Genomic DNA, 16,958 nt, shown 5'->3' with positions numbered 1-16,958 from the left:
GATATTAAGGGAAACGAACTCCGCTCTACATGATCGGATCATCAAACAAGCACGAGACGCTCAGGCCGACAGGAGACATTGTTACGATGCAATGGCCTGCATGGAAAGACAAATGGAGTTGTTCCAGGATCGACTTGCCGACAATGCTCAGGCACTGGGATTGAAGAACCGACAAATCAGGCAATTGTTCATTGAGAGGGACAACATTCGAGGAAGGATCGACGAAATTGGGCATTACATCTACATGAAATGCCTAGCAGGGGAGCAAATACCTCGGAAAACCCTCCTTGTTTCCATCATGGGCTGCGTCCACCGAATTATGAATGAGTTGAAGAGCTTGCAGAGGGACCTCACACCAAGGGCCGCGAAGAGGCCGAATGATGCCTCGCGGGCCCTTAAGTTGGAAAATTAATCTTTGGTCGAGTCTTGTTTATTTGGCTTTGTCGCTTTCCCATATGTTGTTTTCTTTTCTTTTAATCAAATAGGGTTAAAGAACTGTGGAATCTGTACTATTGCTATTCTTCAGAGTTATTTTTTTCGTGAGGTTGGATACTGGGGTTGGTCCTCTTATTTAGTGAATGTAAATGTAAGATAATTTAATATCATATTGTGTGTAGGTTGACAGACAAGAGGACTGGCAGTATAGTGGGCTACATTTTAGAAATTAGCTGTGTTTTATGATTAGCATGTCCTTAAATGCATGTCAAGTATAGAACTATCCATGTTAGCTAATTTCATTTCCCTTTTGATAAACTGCCTCATTATAATTGTCGAACCACGCCTTTAGAACAAATAGCACAAGTCTGCATTCCCCAACCTCACGAAGGTTGAGCCCAAGTCGAAACGGGCTAAGCAGGCCTTGGCCGTGAGATCAATGGCCCAGGCCTGGCCAATCCCGCATAAGCTGGGTTTGGGACCATGAGATCCGATCGCCGGCCCGTGGGTCGCGGCTTTGTTTACTCTTTGTAAAAGCATTCCGAATCCTGCTATAAATAACCTGCAAACATATAATTAACTAGGACTATCTCTGCTTTCAATTAGTAGAGACAAACGCGACAAGAAACGTAGTTGCTATAGGATATCCTTCTAAAATAAAGACGAGATGAGCCTCGACAAATAAAAACGCACAAGCTGCGGGGCCCTCGTTAAATGTATATATCGAAGCATTCAGCTTCCAGGACGGGTCGTTTTCCTCGGGTAACTCCAGCTCATTTGTATGCATTACCTCTTCGTCGGGAAAATACGTTCTTAAAGGCTCGTATTTTTCATCAACGAGATTCTCTGCCAAATGGTCGGCCAACGCCTGGGCTTTCATGGCTGTTCTCGTCACATAGACGATATCAAACTCTGTGAGCACAATTTGCCATTTTGCCAACCTCCCTGTGGGCATAGGTTTCTGAAAGATATACTTTAATGGGTCCAAACGGGATATGAGATAAGTAGTATACGAGGACAGGTAGTGCTTCAACTTCTGAGCTACCCAAGTTAGGGCGCAGCATGTTTTCTCGAGTTGAGTGTACTTGACCTCGTATACTGTGAATTTCTTGCTAAGATAGTAGATGGCCTGCTCCTTCCTTCCTGTGTCATCATGTTGCCCCAGTACACAATCAAATGAATTTTCCAGGACCGTCAAATAAAGAATTAAGGGCTTCCCTGGCTTAGGCGGGACCAACACGGGTGGATTAGACAGATACCCTTTGATTTGGTCGAAAGCCTCTTGACATTCTGCCGTCCAACTGGCAGGATTCCGGTAGATGGTACACTTGGGATGATCTGGCGCAGGCTTTCGCAGGTAATTTCCAATACAATCTCGAGATAGTCCCTGACCGTCTCACGTTGTTGAGGACCGGGAAGAAACCCGGGGAAAGTTTTCGCGAGTTCGGGTTCCGTTGGAGGGAGCAAGCGGCCAGAGTCGATCCTCCCATGAGAGAGGGAGAGATGGTGGACTATTTCTTGCAAACATTGGAGCCAACCTACTTTGGTCACTTGGTAACGACGGTTGGAAAATCCTTCAACGAGGTGGTGAAGATAGGGGTCATGATAGAAGAGTGTCTGAGGTCTGACAAAATCCTGAATTACTCAGCACTCAAGGCCACGACCCAGGCTATTCAGAGCGGCACGGGAGGAGCGCTGGGAAGAAGAAAGAAAGAAGAAATTGCCACGATCGAGGTAGGCAGTTGGTCCCAGGGCTGGCAAGCCACACTACAACCAACCGGCCGTTTAGCGAATTTTACGGCCTTCCCTAAAAATAACAATACGCTAGTTGCTTTAGGCACGTCTTTAATAATGTTATCTTCCTAAACTCGGGTGCACATTTATGTGACCCAAATCCCAATCTCAACAGAGTTGAAACGTAGCTCTAACCACAGGTACATTGATTGTAACGTGGTTCGAGGTGTGTTTCCACGATGTTGCAATTCTTGATAAAAATAACATTAAATGATAAAAGCGGTTAAAAGATAAAATTGGCACATAAGTTCACATTTGTATAAAATCAGATAATCAAGCCGAATATAACAGTTGAGCGACCGTGCTAGAACCACGGAACTCGGGAATGCCTAACACCTTCTCCCGGGTTAACAGAATTCCTTATCCAGATTTCTGGTACGCAGATTGTAATATGGAGTCATTCTTTTCCTCGATTCGGGATTAAAATTGGTGACTTGGGACACCCTAAATCTCCCAAGTGGCGACTCTGAAATAGACAAACGAATCCCGTTTCGGTTGTCCTTTAATTGGAAAAAACTCCCTTGCACTCTTGCGGGTGCGGAAAAAGGAGGTGTGACAGCTCTGGCGACTCCATTGGGGACATGGACCCAGAACCACTGGTTCAGGGTTAGATATTCGATCTTAGATAAATTGTTATATTTGGTTCTTTCTGATTTTTACATGTTTGAGCCTAATGTGCTAAATGCTGCTTTTACCGCTTTGATATTATTTGAACTGTACATATAAACAGTGCCGAAACCCTTCTCTTCTTACCTCCGGGGAGAAGCTCGCTGGTCGAGACTCCCTATTCTGTTAGTGCCAATGCCCAAGTAGAAAGAGGCTCGGATAAGTTACAAAGCCGGACGACCCCGCGGGTCCCCGGTACGTAGCCCCCTCCTCGACTCGAGTTGTTCGCTCGTGTAAGCCAGGTCTAGAACAAAGCCCAGATTGAAGCTTAGTAAAACATAACTTCATGCCGGATCCCTAGTAGGAAAACGCTTATTTGCATCACGTTGCATTTGACTTAGGGGACTCAACACAGGGGTTGGGCCCGTCCAAGAATAACAACCTGAAACAAAAAAAAGGAGACCATCATGTGGCATTTTGTCTGTTATCGCATTTAATTTGCTTCAAATTTGCATGTTGACCGGCGGGTGATAACAGGAGTTTCGATAGCATAAATAAAAATGAAAAAAAAGCAATGTCCAGATATTTTTCAGTTTTAGAAGACTCGTGATTTAGATAAATTTCTTACCCGAACTACGTCAGTTTGATTCTCACCGGATGTGGGATACGTAGGCAACGCTTATCGGGTCCAACTCCCCGATTTTGTTTACCAAAAATTATATATATATACGCATATACCCATGTATGTATATACACATATTATTTCTTTCAAAAAAAAAATCTTTTCTTTCTTGTCTAAAAACACCTTAATAAATGTGCAGAATGAGCACAAGTAGGTGTTCATCTGAGGCCATTATAAACAAAGTTCCTCTGGGCTTACGCATGTGGTGGAGCAACTTGGGAGGATCGGGGCAAGATACGGTCAAAATATACTTGAGAAATTTGGTTGGATTGCTGGACATCGATCCGCGAGGGGACGTTATCAGAGCTCTAATTTCATTTTGGGACTCGGCCCACAACGTATTTCACTTCTCAGATTTCGAGCTCACCCCGACACTGGAGGAGTTGGCAGGGTACATTGGATGTCCTAACATCCCTATGAAAGAGCAGTATCTCATTGCACCAAGGGCTGTAACCATACACAAATTCCTGGATATCGTAAAGATCCGCAGAACGGTTCATAACCCAGAGTTATCAAAAGGGTTTTGTAGTTTTGCATTTCTGTACGACAGATACGGTCATCTGGGAGGGCTCAACAATCCCGAGAGTAAGATCTGCAGTGGGGAGAACCGGTTGGAGTGGGAGAGGCACAAATGTATTGCTTTTATGATAGCCTTTCTGGGTTTTTTGGTGTTCCCTAAAAGAGACGGAAAAATTAACATACAAATTGCTGGGGTCGTCAATACTTTGATCAGACAAGAAAATAACACTCTGGCACCACTGATAATTGCGGAAATTTTCCGCGCGCTCACCTTTTGCAAAACCGGAGGAAATTTCTTTGAAGTATGGGTCGTCGCCCTCAATTTCTGAAGTATGGGTCATCACAAAAGACTTGTATAGAAGAGTTTCCCACCAGGATCGACGGGTTCAGATTGCCGGAAGGGGTCGCCGAATGGGTCACGCTACTGCGCTCTGTTTCAGCAAACCAGATAGAGTGGGCATTCGAGTGGCTACCCCTAGATGAGGTCATACACATGGCGGCCGCCGAATCTTATTTGCTGTTGATGGGTCTCCAAAGTATCCAGCCCTACGCACCATGCAGGGTGTTGAGGCAGTTGGGACGATACCAAGTGATCCCGAAGGAAGAAGATCTCAGTAGCCAGGTGATTGAAATTGGACCTGGTGGGCAGTTCCCTGAAGCATTCGTTCGGAGGATCTGGAATGAATGTCAAACCCTGAAGTTAGATACTTGTGTACGAGATCGGGCTAAGGGCGAAGTGTCTCCGAAATACCTCCCGTGGTACAGAAGAGAGCTTGAACATCAGAGACCAACTAAGAGAGCTCACATCCAAGGCTTTGAGGAATCTTCACAGGCAGAGTGGAGCTGGTTAAAAAGAGAAGAAGGCTACCGGGCTGAAATCGGGAGGCTAAAGCAACAAGTCGAGAGGCTTGTATTTGAGAACAACGTGCAAGTCGCCTCGGAGCAGGGCGAAAAGAACAAGCTAGCCCAAGAGAACCAGACACTGAAGGCCCGCCTACGCCAAGCCAGCAAAAGTAACATTGACCGACAGAAACGTCGCTCTGACGAAAGGTTGATAGCAAGTTTGAAAAATCAGGTCGTCCAAAGCCAGGAAGAATTAGAACAATCAGAAGCTCGCGTAGCAAGGATGAAGGTCAGATGGGCAAAATGCACAATGGCCCGGAAACAGCGTCTGCAACAGGTCATAAGGGATTATGAAATGAGCATCGGGATATTAAGGGAAACGAACTCCACTCTACATGATCGGATCATCAAACAAGCACGAGACGCTCAGGCCGACAGGAGACATTGTTACGATGCAATGGCCTGCATGGAAAGACAAATGGAGTTGTTCCAGGATCGACTTGCCGACAATGCTCAGGCACTGGGTTTGAAGAACCGACAAATCAGGCAATTGTTCATTGAGAGGGACAACATTCGAGGAAGGATCGACGAAATTGGGCATTACATCTACATGAAATGCCTAGGAGGGGAGCAAATACCTCGGAAAACCCTCCTTGTTTCCATCATGGGCTGCGTCCACCGAATTATGAATGAGTTGAAGAGCTTGCAGAGGGACCTCACACCAAGGGCCGCGAAGAGGCCGAATGATGCCTCGTGGGCCCTTAAGTTGGAAAATTAATCTTTGGTCGAGTCTTGTTTATTTGGCTTTGTTGCTTTCCCATATGTTGTTTTCTTTTCTTTTAATCAAATAGGGTTAAAGAACTGTGGAATCTGTACTATTGCTATTCTGGCGGGACCAACACGGGTGGATTAGACAGATACCCTTTGATTTGGTCGAAAGCCTCTTGACATTCTGCCGTCCAACTTACACCAGCATCCTTTTTTAGCAACCGAAATATGGGCTCACAAATCGCCGTGAGTTGAGCGATAAACCCGCTGATGTAATTGAGTCTACCCAACAAACTCATTACCTCTGTTTTGTTCTTTGGCGGTGGCAAATCTCGGATGGATTCGATCTTGGATGGGTCTAACTCAATCCCCCGCCGACTGACGATGAATCCTAACAGCTTTCCTGATGGAACCCCGAATGCGCATTTGGCCGGATTGAGCTTGATATCATACCTTCGGAGTCTTTGGAAAAATCTCCTTAGATCTGCTACATGGTCTTCTTGACGCCAGGACTTTATGATCACATCATCTACGTACACCTCAATTTCTTTGTGTATCATGTCGTGAAACACAGTAGTCATTGCTCGCATGTACGTTGCCCCGGCGTTCTTCAATCCGAACGGCATTACCCGATAGCAGTAAGTTCCCCATGGCGTAATAAAAGCTGTTTTTTCCGCATCTTCCTCGTCCATTAGGATCTGATGATAACCCGCATAACAATCCACAAAGGATCCGATCTCGCGCCCAGCGCAATTATCGATCAGGATATGGATGTTGGGCAATGGAAAATTGTCCTTGGGACTTGCTTTGTTGAGGTTGCGGTAGTCGACGCACACCCTGATTTTCCCGTCCTTCTTTGGAACTGGTACCACATTGGCCAACCACTCGGGATATCGAGTGACCCGAATGACCTTCGCCTGCAACTGCTTAATCACCTCTTCTTTGATCTTTACACTCATTTCTGTTTTAAATTTCCTTAGCTTTTGCTTGACCGGAGGGTATGCCGGGTCAGTGGGCAATTTGTGAACCACTAAATTGGTGCTTAATCCCGGCATATCATCATATGACCATGCAAAAACATCTTTGAATTCCACGAGGGTTTTGATCAATTCTTCCCTGACATTCGGCTCAATATGGATGCTGATTTTGGTTTCTCGGACATTATCAGCGTCTCCTAGATTCACAGCCTCAGTGTCATTTAGGTTAGGTTTGAGTTTTTCTTCAAATTGGCACAGTTCTCGGCTTATCTCTTCGAAGGCTTTATCTTCGTCATATTCAGATTCATCGTCACAAACGATCTCTTGTACCCTTAAGTCGGATTCAGATTGATTTATTAGACTAGGTCGAAGATCCGTTGTGCATGCCATGTCGTTAGAACCAGTAAAAAGAGAACTGTTCAGAAAGAAAAAGAACAAAACAAAATTAAAATGGGACAAAAGAAGGGAACTTTATTAAACTTGCGGGATAAAAGGGTTCACACTTTTACAAAACAAAAGTAAAATTTGGATTACACCCTGGAATAATCCGAACAAAACAAAACAAACAAAAACATAAATTAAAGCCTACTACCAAGACTACCCTCGGACAGGAAGAGGAGTAACTGTCCAATTGTTGGTTTTGGCCTCAGGCCCCACAAACTGTATCCCTGCTCTGCTGGAACCTTCTCCAGCTTCTACCATACTGACATCAGCGAATAGCTTCTCGAAACTCTGATTCAGGTCCCCATCCATACCACTCAATGGTCCTAGAACCTTTGGGACCGGTGGCCCTTTGGCGCTTGCTTTGACAAAAGATCTTGAAAGACGTGACACGGGTTTGGGAAGATACCAGACTTTCTTCTTCATTTTCCGCGCTTGCTTTACATCTGCTGCGGTTGGTTTGAACCCCAATCCGAAAGTTTCCAGATTTTTAGGCAGGGAGACAGGTTGGACAATCCCCTGAAGCTCGACTCCCAGGCCCTTTCCCGGCACAAATCCATTACCCAGCATTTCCGAGACCATCATGACTGTCGCGGCAGCTACCCTAGGGTGCGGGATGATTTCTCCTTCAGCAATTTTGTTTGCCGACCCTGTATCGAAAATCTGGTAGACCCAAGGACCTTTGTCATCATCGGTCTCTATGAAAGATACAATTGCGCCACCCATGGTGAACGCCGTGTCCTCGCCGTGTAGCACGACCTCCTGCCTATCCCACTCGAACATCACCATCTGATGTAGGGTGGAGGGCACTGCTTTGGCTGCATGAATCCATGGTCGTCCTAACAGAAGGTTATAAGATACTGTGGCATCTAACACCTGGAACTCCATGGTGAACAGGACTGGACCGATGGTCAATTCAAGTACAACATCCCCTACAGTGGCTGTTCCATTTCCGTCAAATCCTCGGACACAGATGCTATTCTTGTGGATTCTTCCGTGGTCGATCTTTAACTGGTTTAGAGTGGATAATGGGCAGATATTGGCACTTGAACCGTTATCCACCAATACCCGAGTAACTACCGAGTTTTCACATTTGACAGTTAGGTAGAGAGCTTTATTATGCTCTGTACCTTCCATCGGCAGGTCATCATCTGAGAATGTTACCCTGTTCACCTCGAAAATCTTGTTGGCAATGGTTTCCAGGTGGTTTACAGAAATCTCGTTGGGCACATGAGCTTCGTTCAATATCTTCATCAAGGCCCGACGATGCTCCTCAGAATGGATTAGTAATGACAGCAGCGAGATCTGGGCCGGTGTTTTCCTCCGCTGTTCGACCACGGAGTAGTCCTGCACTTTCATCTTTCTCAGGAACTCCTCAGCCTCTTCTTCGGATACAGGTTTCTTGGTTGCAGCTGGGTTGGTTCTTCTCAGCTCTACCGGAGCGAAACACCGTCCTGACAGGATCCCACCGGAAAGGTGGCTCTAACCTCCTAGGAAGTAGGAGAGAGAGTATCTAGGGAAATGTTCACTTGTGATTGACACATTGACTTTTATCATACCTTTTCTTCTATAAGTCAGTTTAGGGGGTATACCTTAATGTTATCTAATGCCAAGCGACCCTCTCAGCCAGCCTGGTCGTGTGTATGGATGTACCATTGTATGTTCATTTTAATTAGATTTTTTTCGTCGAAGGACTATAGTTTTCCTATCTCTTTTCGCATTCTCAAAAAAGTTTTCCTATCTTTTTCTATGTAAGCTTGATGCTTTGGAATGCCTTTCATCTTCTGTGAGCATCATTGGTGGTCCAACTGGAGGAAGTGTGGCTGATAATGTGGACTCTGGATACCTGCATGAAATGCTGCGTGCAATGCTAAATGAAACTTCATCAAACTGGCTATCATCGGATGTGGCTTTACGGATAGAATCACACATGAGATCAGACTTGTCTATGCAATACTTGTGTAAGATGTTAAGGAGACATCCAAGCTGGGTAGACCATGGTATGATATGTCTTCAGGGACACATGGATACTGTATCAGAGAATGAAGAATACAAGCTTTCAGTCGAAGCTTTTCAAGATGAACTGATGACGACAATTGCATCCTTTCAACTGAAATTCTCCTTAATTCCTCTACATCTTATGTACTTGGTATCTCTGCTTATTTATGGAACAAGTGTTATGTTTATGGGTTTTTTTTCTTTCCGGAGGACTGATTGTCAGTTTTTTCCTTTTTCCTCTTTCAGACTTTTTTGTCATTTTGCAATGGTGGTTTGGCGTATACAGGATGCTACTTGTTGCGAGACTACATAAATAAATATCTGTCGATGGAGCAAGGCCATGAACTTGATGGTTGCTCATTGTATGCTTTCCTTCCCAAGCTATTTCTTGAAGTATCTGGAGAATTATTTTATATTTCTGCAAGATACATCATTATGTGTAGCATGGACTGTTTCTACTTGAAGTCATTCGCCCTTAGGAGTAATGGAGCTGATGAAAATATTTATGGCGCCGTCTTAGAGCTGTATAAAAAGAGGCTGTCTTGGTCATTATGGTGTCTTAGAGCCACAATGCAGTTTTCTTCAGTTTCTTCTGCAGAAAATTTTGTGGGGACACATTTCACCATCCTTGATTTAACAGAGTATTTGTTACTGTTTGCATCTGCTTTGGTACAAAGAGATTACAGTGTTCTTCTCCTGATTGTGAAGCCTCTCTTGATGGCAAGAACTTCAGATGAGACAGGCATAAAGGATATACAAAAACTGCTTTGTGAGATTCGAGAAACGGTGGCTCATGATTTATCTATTCATGATGCTGGATCTTCTTTCCAGAACAAGAATCAAATGCCACGGGCACAATTTGGGGATGTTATGTTGTCTGTTCCGGAAGAGAGATGGCATGTCATGGTTGCTTCTTTTTGGGGATATGTATCTAGCTTTTTAAAATACAAGCTAAATCTGCTATCTCCAGAACATGAAGAAAGCGATTTGTTTCTACCTCCAGGCGGACATCCCAGTGTATCCACTTCACTAAACTGTGTAAATGGCAACAATGTCTCAACCCACAATGGGATTGTTCCAGGACTTCTGGCGAAGATACTAAAGATCACATGTACTCACATCTCTTCTTACTGTACGAATCGGTTTGCATCCATCCTGCTGGAGAGCATAGATCCAGGTGCAACTACTATTTTCTGGTCTGAAGATTATCCGTCCCTACATAAAGCGCCAGATACTAAACTTAGTCATAGAAATAATGATCTGGATAAGCTGACTGCTGAAGATGAATTATCAGCATTTGAGGCATTATGGGATATTTGTTCTGAGCTTAAGAAAGCTAATCAGGGATTTTTGCTTCAAGACCAGAAGTTTTTACAGCATACCTTGCTAAAGTCCTTTAAAGGATGGAATGAAATGTACCCCAGCATTGTAAGAGAGTGTGAAGCTGAGGAAACTTGTGACAGAGACGATAGGTTTGGTAGTCCAAGCAGCGCAGCTGGATCTCCTCTTGCTTGTTTGTCACCAAATAATCATCCTTTCCAAAGTTCCGGGGGAAAAGATACGAACCATACAAAGAAGGTTTTGCCTTTTCGTAGTCCGATGGAGATATATAAGAGAAATGGAGAACTTTTGGAGGTAATTCTTCTCCTAATTTTTTTTAATTTGAATTGCACTTTATATTTCTTACAGATAACAGGTAAATTTAATGGCAAATCTTCTTTCTTGATGCTAACGAATGCAATTCTCCTGTATTTGAGCAGGCTTTGTGCATCAACTCCGTTGATCAACATGAAGCTGCTCTTGCTAGCAATCGGAAGGTGAGACTGTGCTTTGGGGCTTATTTAGCGGTCTATATTTTATGCATCTGAATTTGATGTTTTCCCAGTGGTTTAGGATGCATCTGATACATCATTTTGGTCGTAACATGAAATAAACTTGTGGCTTTAGGGATCATGTCACTTTACAATTATTAACATCCAGCTCCAAGTTTCATACTTAAAAGAACGACTTGATGCATAAGTAAACTGGGATAAGTTGAAATGTTTGTGGTGGGGTAAATGGAGATGTTAAACTGATTTGGCTGCATGTTCGTGAAACTTTAAGAGTACGGTACTTCATGGTTATTATGAACTTTGAGAGGTGTACTTATGATATGAGAGAGGCATAAGTGAATCTAAAGATGAGTCACGTGGTATCTTTCATGTTCGCTGTATTCAACTTGTTATATGGTGTGGGAATGTCAACGGTACAAATTCTAGGGTGTCTCAAATGTATCCCAAGTGTCACTTCAATAGGAGAAATTTGTATCTGATGCTTCACACTTCCATGAACTCTGATCTTTTGCAAATTCATCATTTCATTGTGCAGAAAATTATTCTGATCTTAGTTTTTAAATAGGGATAATAAATGGAAAGTATTTTGCTTTTAAGAGATTTATTGATGAATAAATATCAGTTGGCTGCCTTCTGATATTGTTATATTACTCGGGAAGTATTTTGCCTGTTAGACATTCATAGTAAATTCCTATTCTGGTCTTTAGACTCTGCGCTTTACAGTTTGGCGATAAAGTAAATACGTCTATTTTATTTGTTTCACATTTAAATTTCCCAGTAATCTTCTATATTTGTAAAGTCAGTGACATTTTTCCTGATCGCTCAATCTACTTATGTCTGATTCAGGGATTATTATTCTTCAATTGGGAAGATGGACTTCCTTGTGCGAACAGATTTGATAATGTCTGGGCAGAAGCTGATTGGCCACATAATGGTTGGGCGGGATCCGATTCTACACCAATTCCTACTTGCGTCTCTCCTGGAGTGGGTCTCGGGAGTAAAAAGGGCACACACCTCGGGCTAGGTGGAGCAACTGTTGGCGCAGGTTTTCAGGCAAGACCTACATTTGGGCTTCCAGGTTATGCCAATACGGGTGGATCCAGTCTTGGCTGGGGAGTTCAAGAGGATTTTGATGAGTTTCTTGACCCTCCTGCCACCGTAGAAAATGTTAGGACAAGGGCATTCTCAACTCACCCTTCAAGGCCTTTTTTCTTGGTTGGCTCAAGCAATACACACATATATTTGTGGGAGGTAAAGCATCACGATCAACAGATTAATTAGATCTTTTGCAGTGGCAACAGTAAGGCTTAATTTGCACCTTGAGCAAGTTTGACTCCTAAAAGGAATGTAGAATATTTTCTGTACTTGCAAATTAGTAAGTATTAAGTAATCTTCATGCAGTGGCATGATATGTCTGGCCATTTTCTTTTTCTTTTACTGTTTGTAGGCTATGTCTTTTTCGTTGTTCTTACATGAGATTGGAAACTTGTTTCGTCACATACTTGTGTTATTGTGGTTTCTTAAGATATGGTATTTAGAATAAATTTTGATATCTGCAGTTTGGCAAAGATAGAGCTACTGCAACATATGGAGTGCTTCCTGCTGCAAATGTCCCTCCACCATATGCTCTTGCTTCTGTATCTGCCGTGAAATTTGATCATTGTGGTCACAGATTTGTATCTGCTGCTTCGGATGGTACTGTGTGCACGTGGCAGCTTGAAGTAGGAGGCAGAAGTAACATTCGGCCAACAGAATCCTCTCTTTGCTTTAATAATTATACATCGTAAGCACCCAAATCGTGTTAACTTTATGTTAGGTGGAACTGAGCATTACTATCTCCACAAAATTGTATCCAAACTGAAAAGTTAGATTTTTGGATATTCTCTCTTTGTACTTTAGTGCCTCATTGCTACTTAATAACATTCGTAGGCCTTAACCTTCTCTTTTCCTTAATTACCATACACCATAAGCAGCGAAAATTGTATGAACTTCCTGTTCAAGTATTATAATACATCGAAACTAAGTATTGGTATCTCCTCAAAGTTGTCTCGAAGCTGAACTGATATATTATTAACGGAAAAGCTTTCTTATTTATTTGGTGCCTCTCCAGTACCTAGCACCACCCCGTAACCACCAGAATGCTCTATACTGTCTTTGGATGGTGACAGGGGGCTGGAAGCGTTTGAAATTGTTTCTATTTTCCTTACTTGCACTTGGTCTTTCGTTGCGTCATTAGTAACCGCAAGGACACCATGAATATCAGTTCCAACTAGTAACATTGTCGGAGTGATTTGAAAGATGAAGCAGTTACATTTATCTTCCTTGTTTTCTGTTTCTCCTGCTCCTTGCTATGCAGTCGTTATGCTTTTGCTATAGTTTCCATCTTTTGCTTTCTTATAAAGCCTGCTGTGCCTCGTAATGACTGCAGGGATGTCACATATGTTACGTCAAGTGGTTCTATCATAGCTGCCGCGGGATATAGCTCCAGTGGTGTTAACGTTGTCATATGGGACACACTTGCTCCACCAGCGACATCTCGAGCCTCCATAATGTGTCATGAAGGTTCGTTTGTTGATATGTTTTCCTTTTTGTGAAGGAACGGGACAGTTCCTAATATTAAGTTCTAGCAAAAAGACAAATGCGGAACTAAGATATGTCAATTTATTCTTAAATGTCAGTTTTTAAATGATAGGAATAACAATAAGCTAGAAAAGCAATTAAAGAGAATTTAGCGAAGACCCAAATTTAAAGCAAAAGGTAGAACATTTAATTTAAGATTAAACACCCTAGATATTAGTAACAAAGTGAACCTAATCTATAGAGAACCCTCAAGTAGAAGAATTCTACTCGACAGCAAAAGGATAAAGCTCTTGTCTAGGAAATGTGTGACCTTCATGAGAAGAAAATTCTACATGTATATGGATTATTGGTGGATTCGGAGGAGGACTGTGAGGGGGGGACATTTCATCTGTCAAGAGCTAAATGGTGGATTCTCAGTGACTGTCTTTTTTGGCAAGAAAATAGGTATAAGCCACTTAAAGTCTACATGTAGTGCTTTTCTTCAGAACCTTAGCAAAACCTTGATAATGGTCTTTGTTTAGTTCATTAGCCGTTATAAGCTTTTAACTTGCTAAGATTATTGACCCTGTTCTTGTTTCCAGGAGGTGCACGCTCCCTAGCAGTGTTTGATAATGATTTAGGAAGTGGTTCTATTTCCCCCCTCATTGTGACGGGTGGGAAAGGTGGTGATGTTGGACTTCATGATTTCCGGTACATAGCTACTGGAAAGGCAAAAAGACAGAAGCATACAGAAATTGGTGATCATGGTGTGAATTCCATGGTTGACATGAAGAAGAAAACCGGTGATCAGAATCGTAATGGGATGCTCTGGTATATTCCGAAGGCTCACACAGGTATTGGACCATTTTAGATGATTGTGGCTGAAAATGCTGTAGATAGTTGATTGGCAGTACATAATGAGATCTTTCTCTAATTCTACTTTATCTCGTGCAGGGAGTGTTACCAAAATATCAACCATACCACATACCAGTTTTTTCTTGACGGGAAGTAAAGATGGAGATGTAAAACTTTGGGATGCCAAAAATGCAAAATTAGTATTTCATTGGCCAAAATTGCACGAAAGACACACCTTCTTGCAGCCAAGCTCCCGTGGCTTTGGTGGTGTGGTACAGGTAACTTTTTTGATCAGATGCGTGAATAGTTGGAAGAAAAATTACCGAGATCCTGAGCTTGCAAAACTAAAGGGATTTTTTCTCCTGCGTTTTCAGGCAGCTGTTACAGATATTCAAATTGTTCCTCATGGTTTTCTTACATGTGGTGGAGATGGTGCCGTAAAGCTTGTGATGCTCAATGATCTCTTAAGGCTGTGAACAAGTCATGGGTTAATGGCACAGCAAAGAACTATTTGTTGCATGAATTGTTGTCTGCAGTGGTTCTCCTTTGAATTTGCTTTGAGATCCTTATATAAGCTCTAAAGTTGGTAACTTGACTTGATGATGGAAGGATAGCCCAGTGATAAAGACCCTGCACCTCCAACCATAAGTCAGCGATGTGAGTCTCCAAGGGAATAAAGTGGAAAAGGGCCATTATTGGGATCCTGGATAGGGAGCTCTCTGGGGATGGGGTGGGGGTGGGGTGGGGGGGGGGTTACAGTTTGGGAAAAAAGTTATACAAAAGAAAAATGTTGGTACTTGACTTGTACCCAGGAATTCTTATCGGTGCATTACCAGCTTATTGTGGTCTAAAATTCCCGTGCTGCTGTTCTCATGCGAGTATTTGTATGCAGGAAAAGACTATTTTGCAGGGGCCTATAGCGCGAACACCCAATTTACTATCAAAGATAAGTTCAACTAGATAGCATAGCAAGATAGAGTGCTCAGTCTTTCAGTCTTGTTAATTATTTAGGCTTTTTTTTTGGACCTCTTAAACTGATGTGTGTATATATAGAGAGAATTGTGTCGCTTATATATCAGTCAGGGTTTTTTTTGTAAATTGTAAAAATAGCAATGGGGATTCATTTTTTCAATTCTTTTTATCCTCTCCTTTTATATGGTCTGTAAACGTTGTCAAATTGCTAAATTGTGAGAATTGGCGTAATATCGTGTTCCTTATATGGCAGATTTGGTATTTCCGTCATGCTTTGAGCTGTATATTGCTGTAGTCGTGTTAATTAAACGGCAGGTACTGTTGTGTTCTTGGATACCGTCTCAGAAGTTCACCTTTCACACACTAATAGCTTGTTTGGCCAAGCTTTTTTTTGGCTAAAAATGCTTTGTTTTAAAGTTAAGTTGTTGGGCCAAACTTTTAGAAGGGAAAAAAATATATTTTTTAGTAGAAGCAGAAGCAGTTTTTGAGAAGCATAACTTCTTCCCAAAAGTAATAAAAATATTTTTTAAAAGTTTGGTTAAACTCTGATTATTGCTCAAAAGTACTTTTTAAATTAATTAGCTGTCAAGTACAAATTATTTTTTACCAAAGTATTTTTTAAAAAGCACTTTGAGATTAGTATTTTTCAAAATGAGACGATTTTATAAGTTTGGCCAAACGTGCTATAAACCTCTTATCTCGGAGAAATCTGATACTCCACTATTTAAATAAGAGCACCTTTCTTCTGTGCCCTTTTGAATCAACACACAAATTTCACTGGAGCGACGTTTTTGCTTAATAATTAATATCATTCATTTCACAATCAAAACTCTCGTCAATTGGCTAGTGATTTTGGTTTTGGTGCCTTGAGCACGAAACTACAAAATAGGGAAATTATATCTAACAGAGTGAAACCTGGCCTTTTGACTTTAAAAATTGCGGGATTTTATCCTTTGAGTCAGGGGTTTGCTTTCAGTTTCAGAGTCGTAAATCCACAAACCAGATTTGACAGGTTTCCAAATTCCAACCAGTGGACTCTCGACCTGTAGTCTAATGTCTCTGTTAGGGGTGTACATAGGTTAGGTTGGTTCGGATTTTGCAATTATCAAACCAAATTAATTGTGTCGGGTTATTAAATTTAAAGACCAAACCAAACCAATAAAACTTGGGTTATTCAATCTCGATTTTTTTCGGCTTTTCGGGTTATTCGGATTTTTTCAGATTTTTTTTCCGGTAAAATCTTTGCAGCACAAAATATATAACTTGTGTTCAAATATTTCGTTAATCCTAGTAAGATACAATTATATAATGTATTTTGCAAGAAAATAATACAAAATATGAGATGTGTCATGGAATTATCCTAAAATATTCAACAATAAAGACAATAAAATTATGTAATATAAATATTGCTAATTAAAAAGTCATAATAAAAATAAATATAATCTAAAAGTACTAAGTCATGCTAAAATAAGTAAACTAATAAGGGAGTATTAATTACTTGACTAAACGTTGAAGAAAAAATAAAATTAGGTTATGCATTTTTATTTAAATTATTGCAAAAAATAAATATTCAATACATTGTGGTTCGTAGTATTGAATTGAATGTCTTCTTTTATTAGCATTAGTATTGATTTGATTTTGATTTGGGCTTTTGTTAGCATTATTTAAGTTACTAGT

At 41.7% G+C, this 16,958-nt stretch overlaps 1 protein-coding gene across 1 annotated transcript in view; it reads left to right on the top strand.

The window, feature by feature from the left end:
- The window catches only part of LOC104213830 (uncharacterized), a 33,695-nt gene extending 18,717 nt beyond the window's left edge, over nucleotides 1-14,978 (top strand). The window contains exons 8-16 of the mRNA XM_070169538.1: nucleotides 8,822-9,214; nucleotides 9,310-10,698; nucleotides 10,824-10,880; nucleotides 11,742-12,146; nucleotides 12,455-12,678; nucleotides 13,324-13,457; nucleotides 14,057-14,308; nucleotides 14,409-14,587; nucleotides 14,684-14,978. Coding sequence (XP_070025639.1) covers nucleotides 8,822-9,214; nucleotides 9,310-10,698; nucleotides 10,824-10,880; nucleotides 11,742-12,146; nucleotides 12,455-12,678; nucleotides 13,324-13,457; nucleotides 14,057-14,308; nucleotides 14,409-14,587; nucleotides 14,684-14,785 — 3,135 coding nt within the window. The 3' untranslated portion in view covers nucleotides 14,786-14,978. The remainder of the gene's footprint in view (nucleotides 1-8,821; nucleotides 9,215-9,309; nucleotides 10,699-10,823; nucleotides 10,881-11,741; nucleotides 12,147-12,454; nucleotides 12,679-13,323; nucleotides 13,458-14,056; nucleotides 14,309-14,408; nucleotides 14,588-14,683) is intronic.
- The last annotated feature ends 1,980 nt before the right edge of the window (nucleotides 14,979-16,958 follow it).

Source organism: Nicotiana sylvestris, chromosome 1 (genome assembly GCF_000393655.2).
Source record: "Nicotiana sylvestris chromosome 1, ASM39365v2, whole genome shotgun sequence".
Lineage (NCBI taxonomy): Eukaryota > Viridiplantae > Streptophyta > Magnoliopsida > Solanales > Solanaceae > Nicotiana > Nicotiana sylvestris.
The sequence above is the reverse complement of the archived record's forward strand: the minus strand, read 5'-3'. Positions and strand labels throughout refer to the sequence as shown.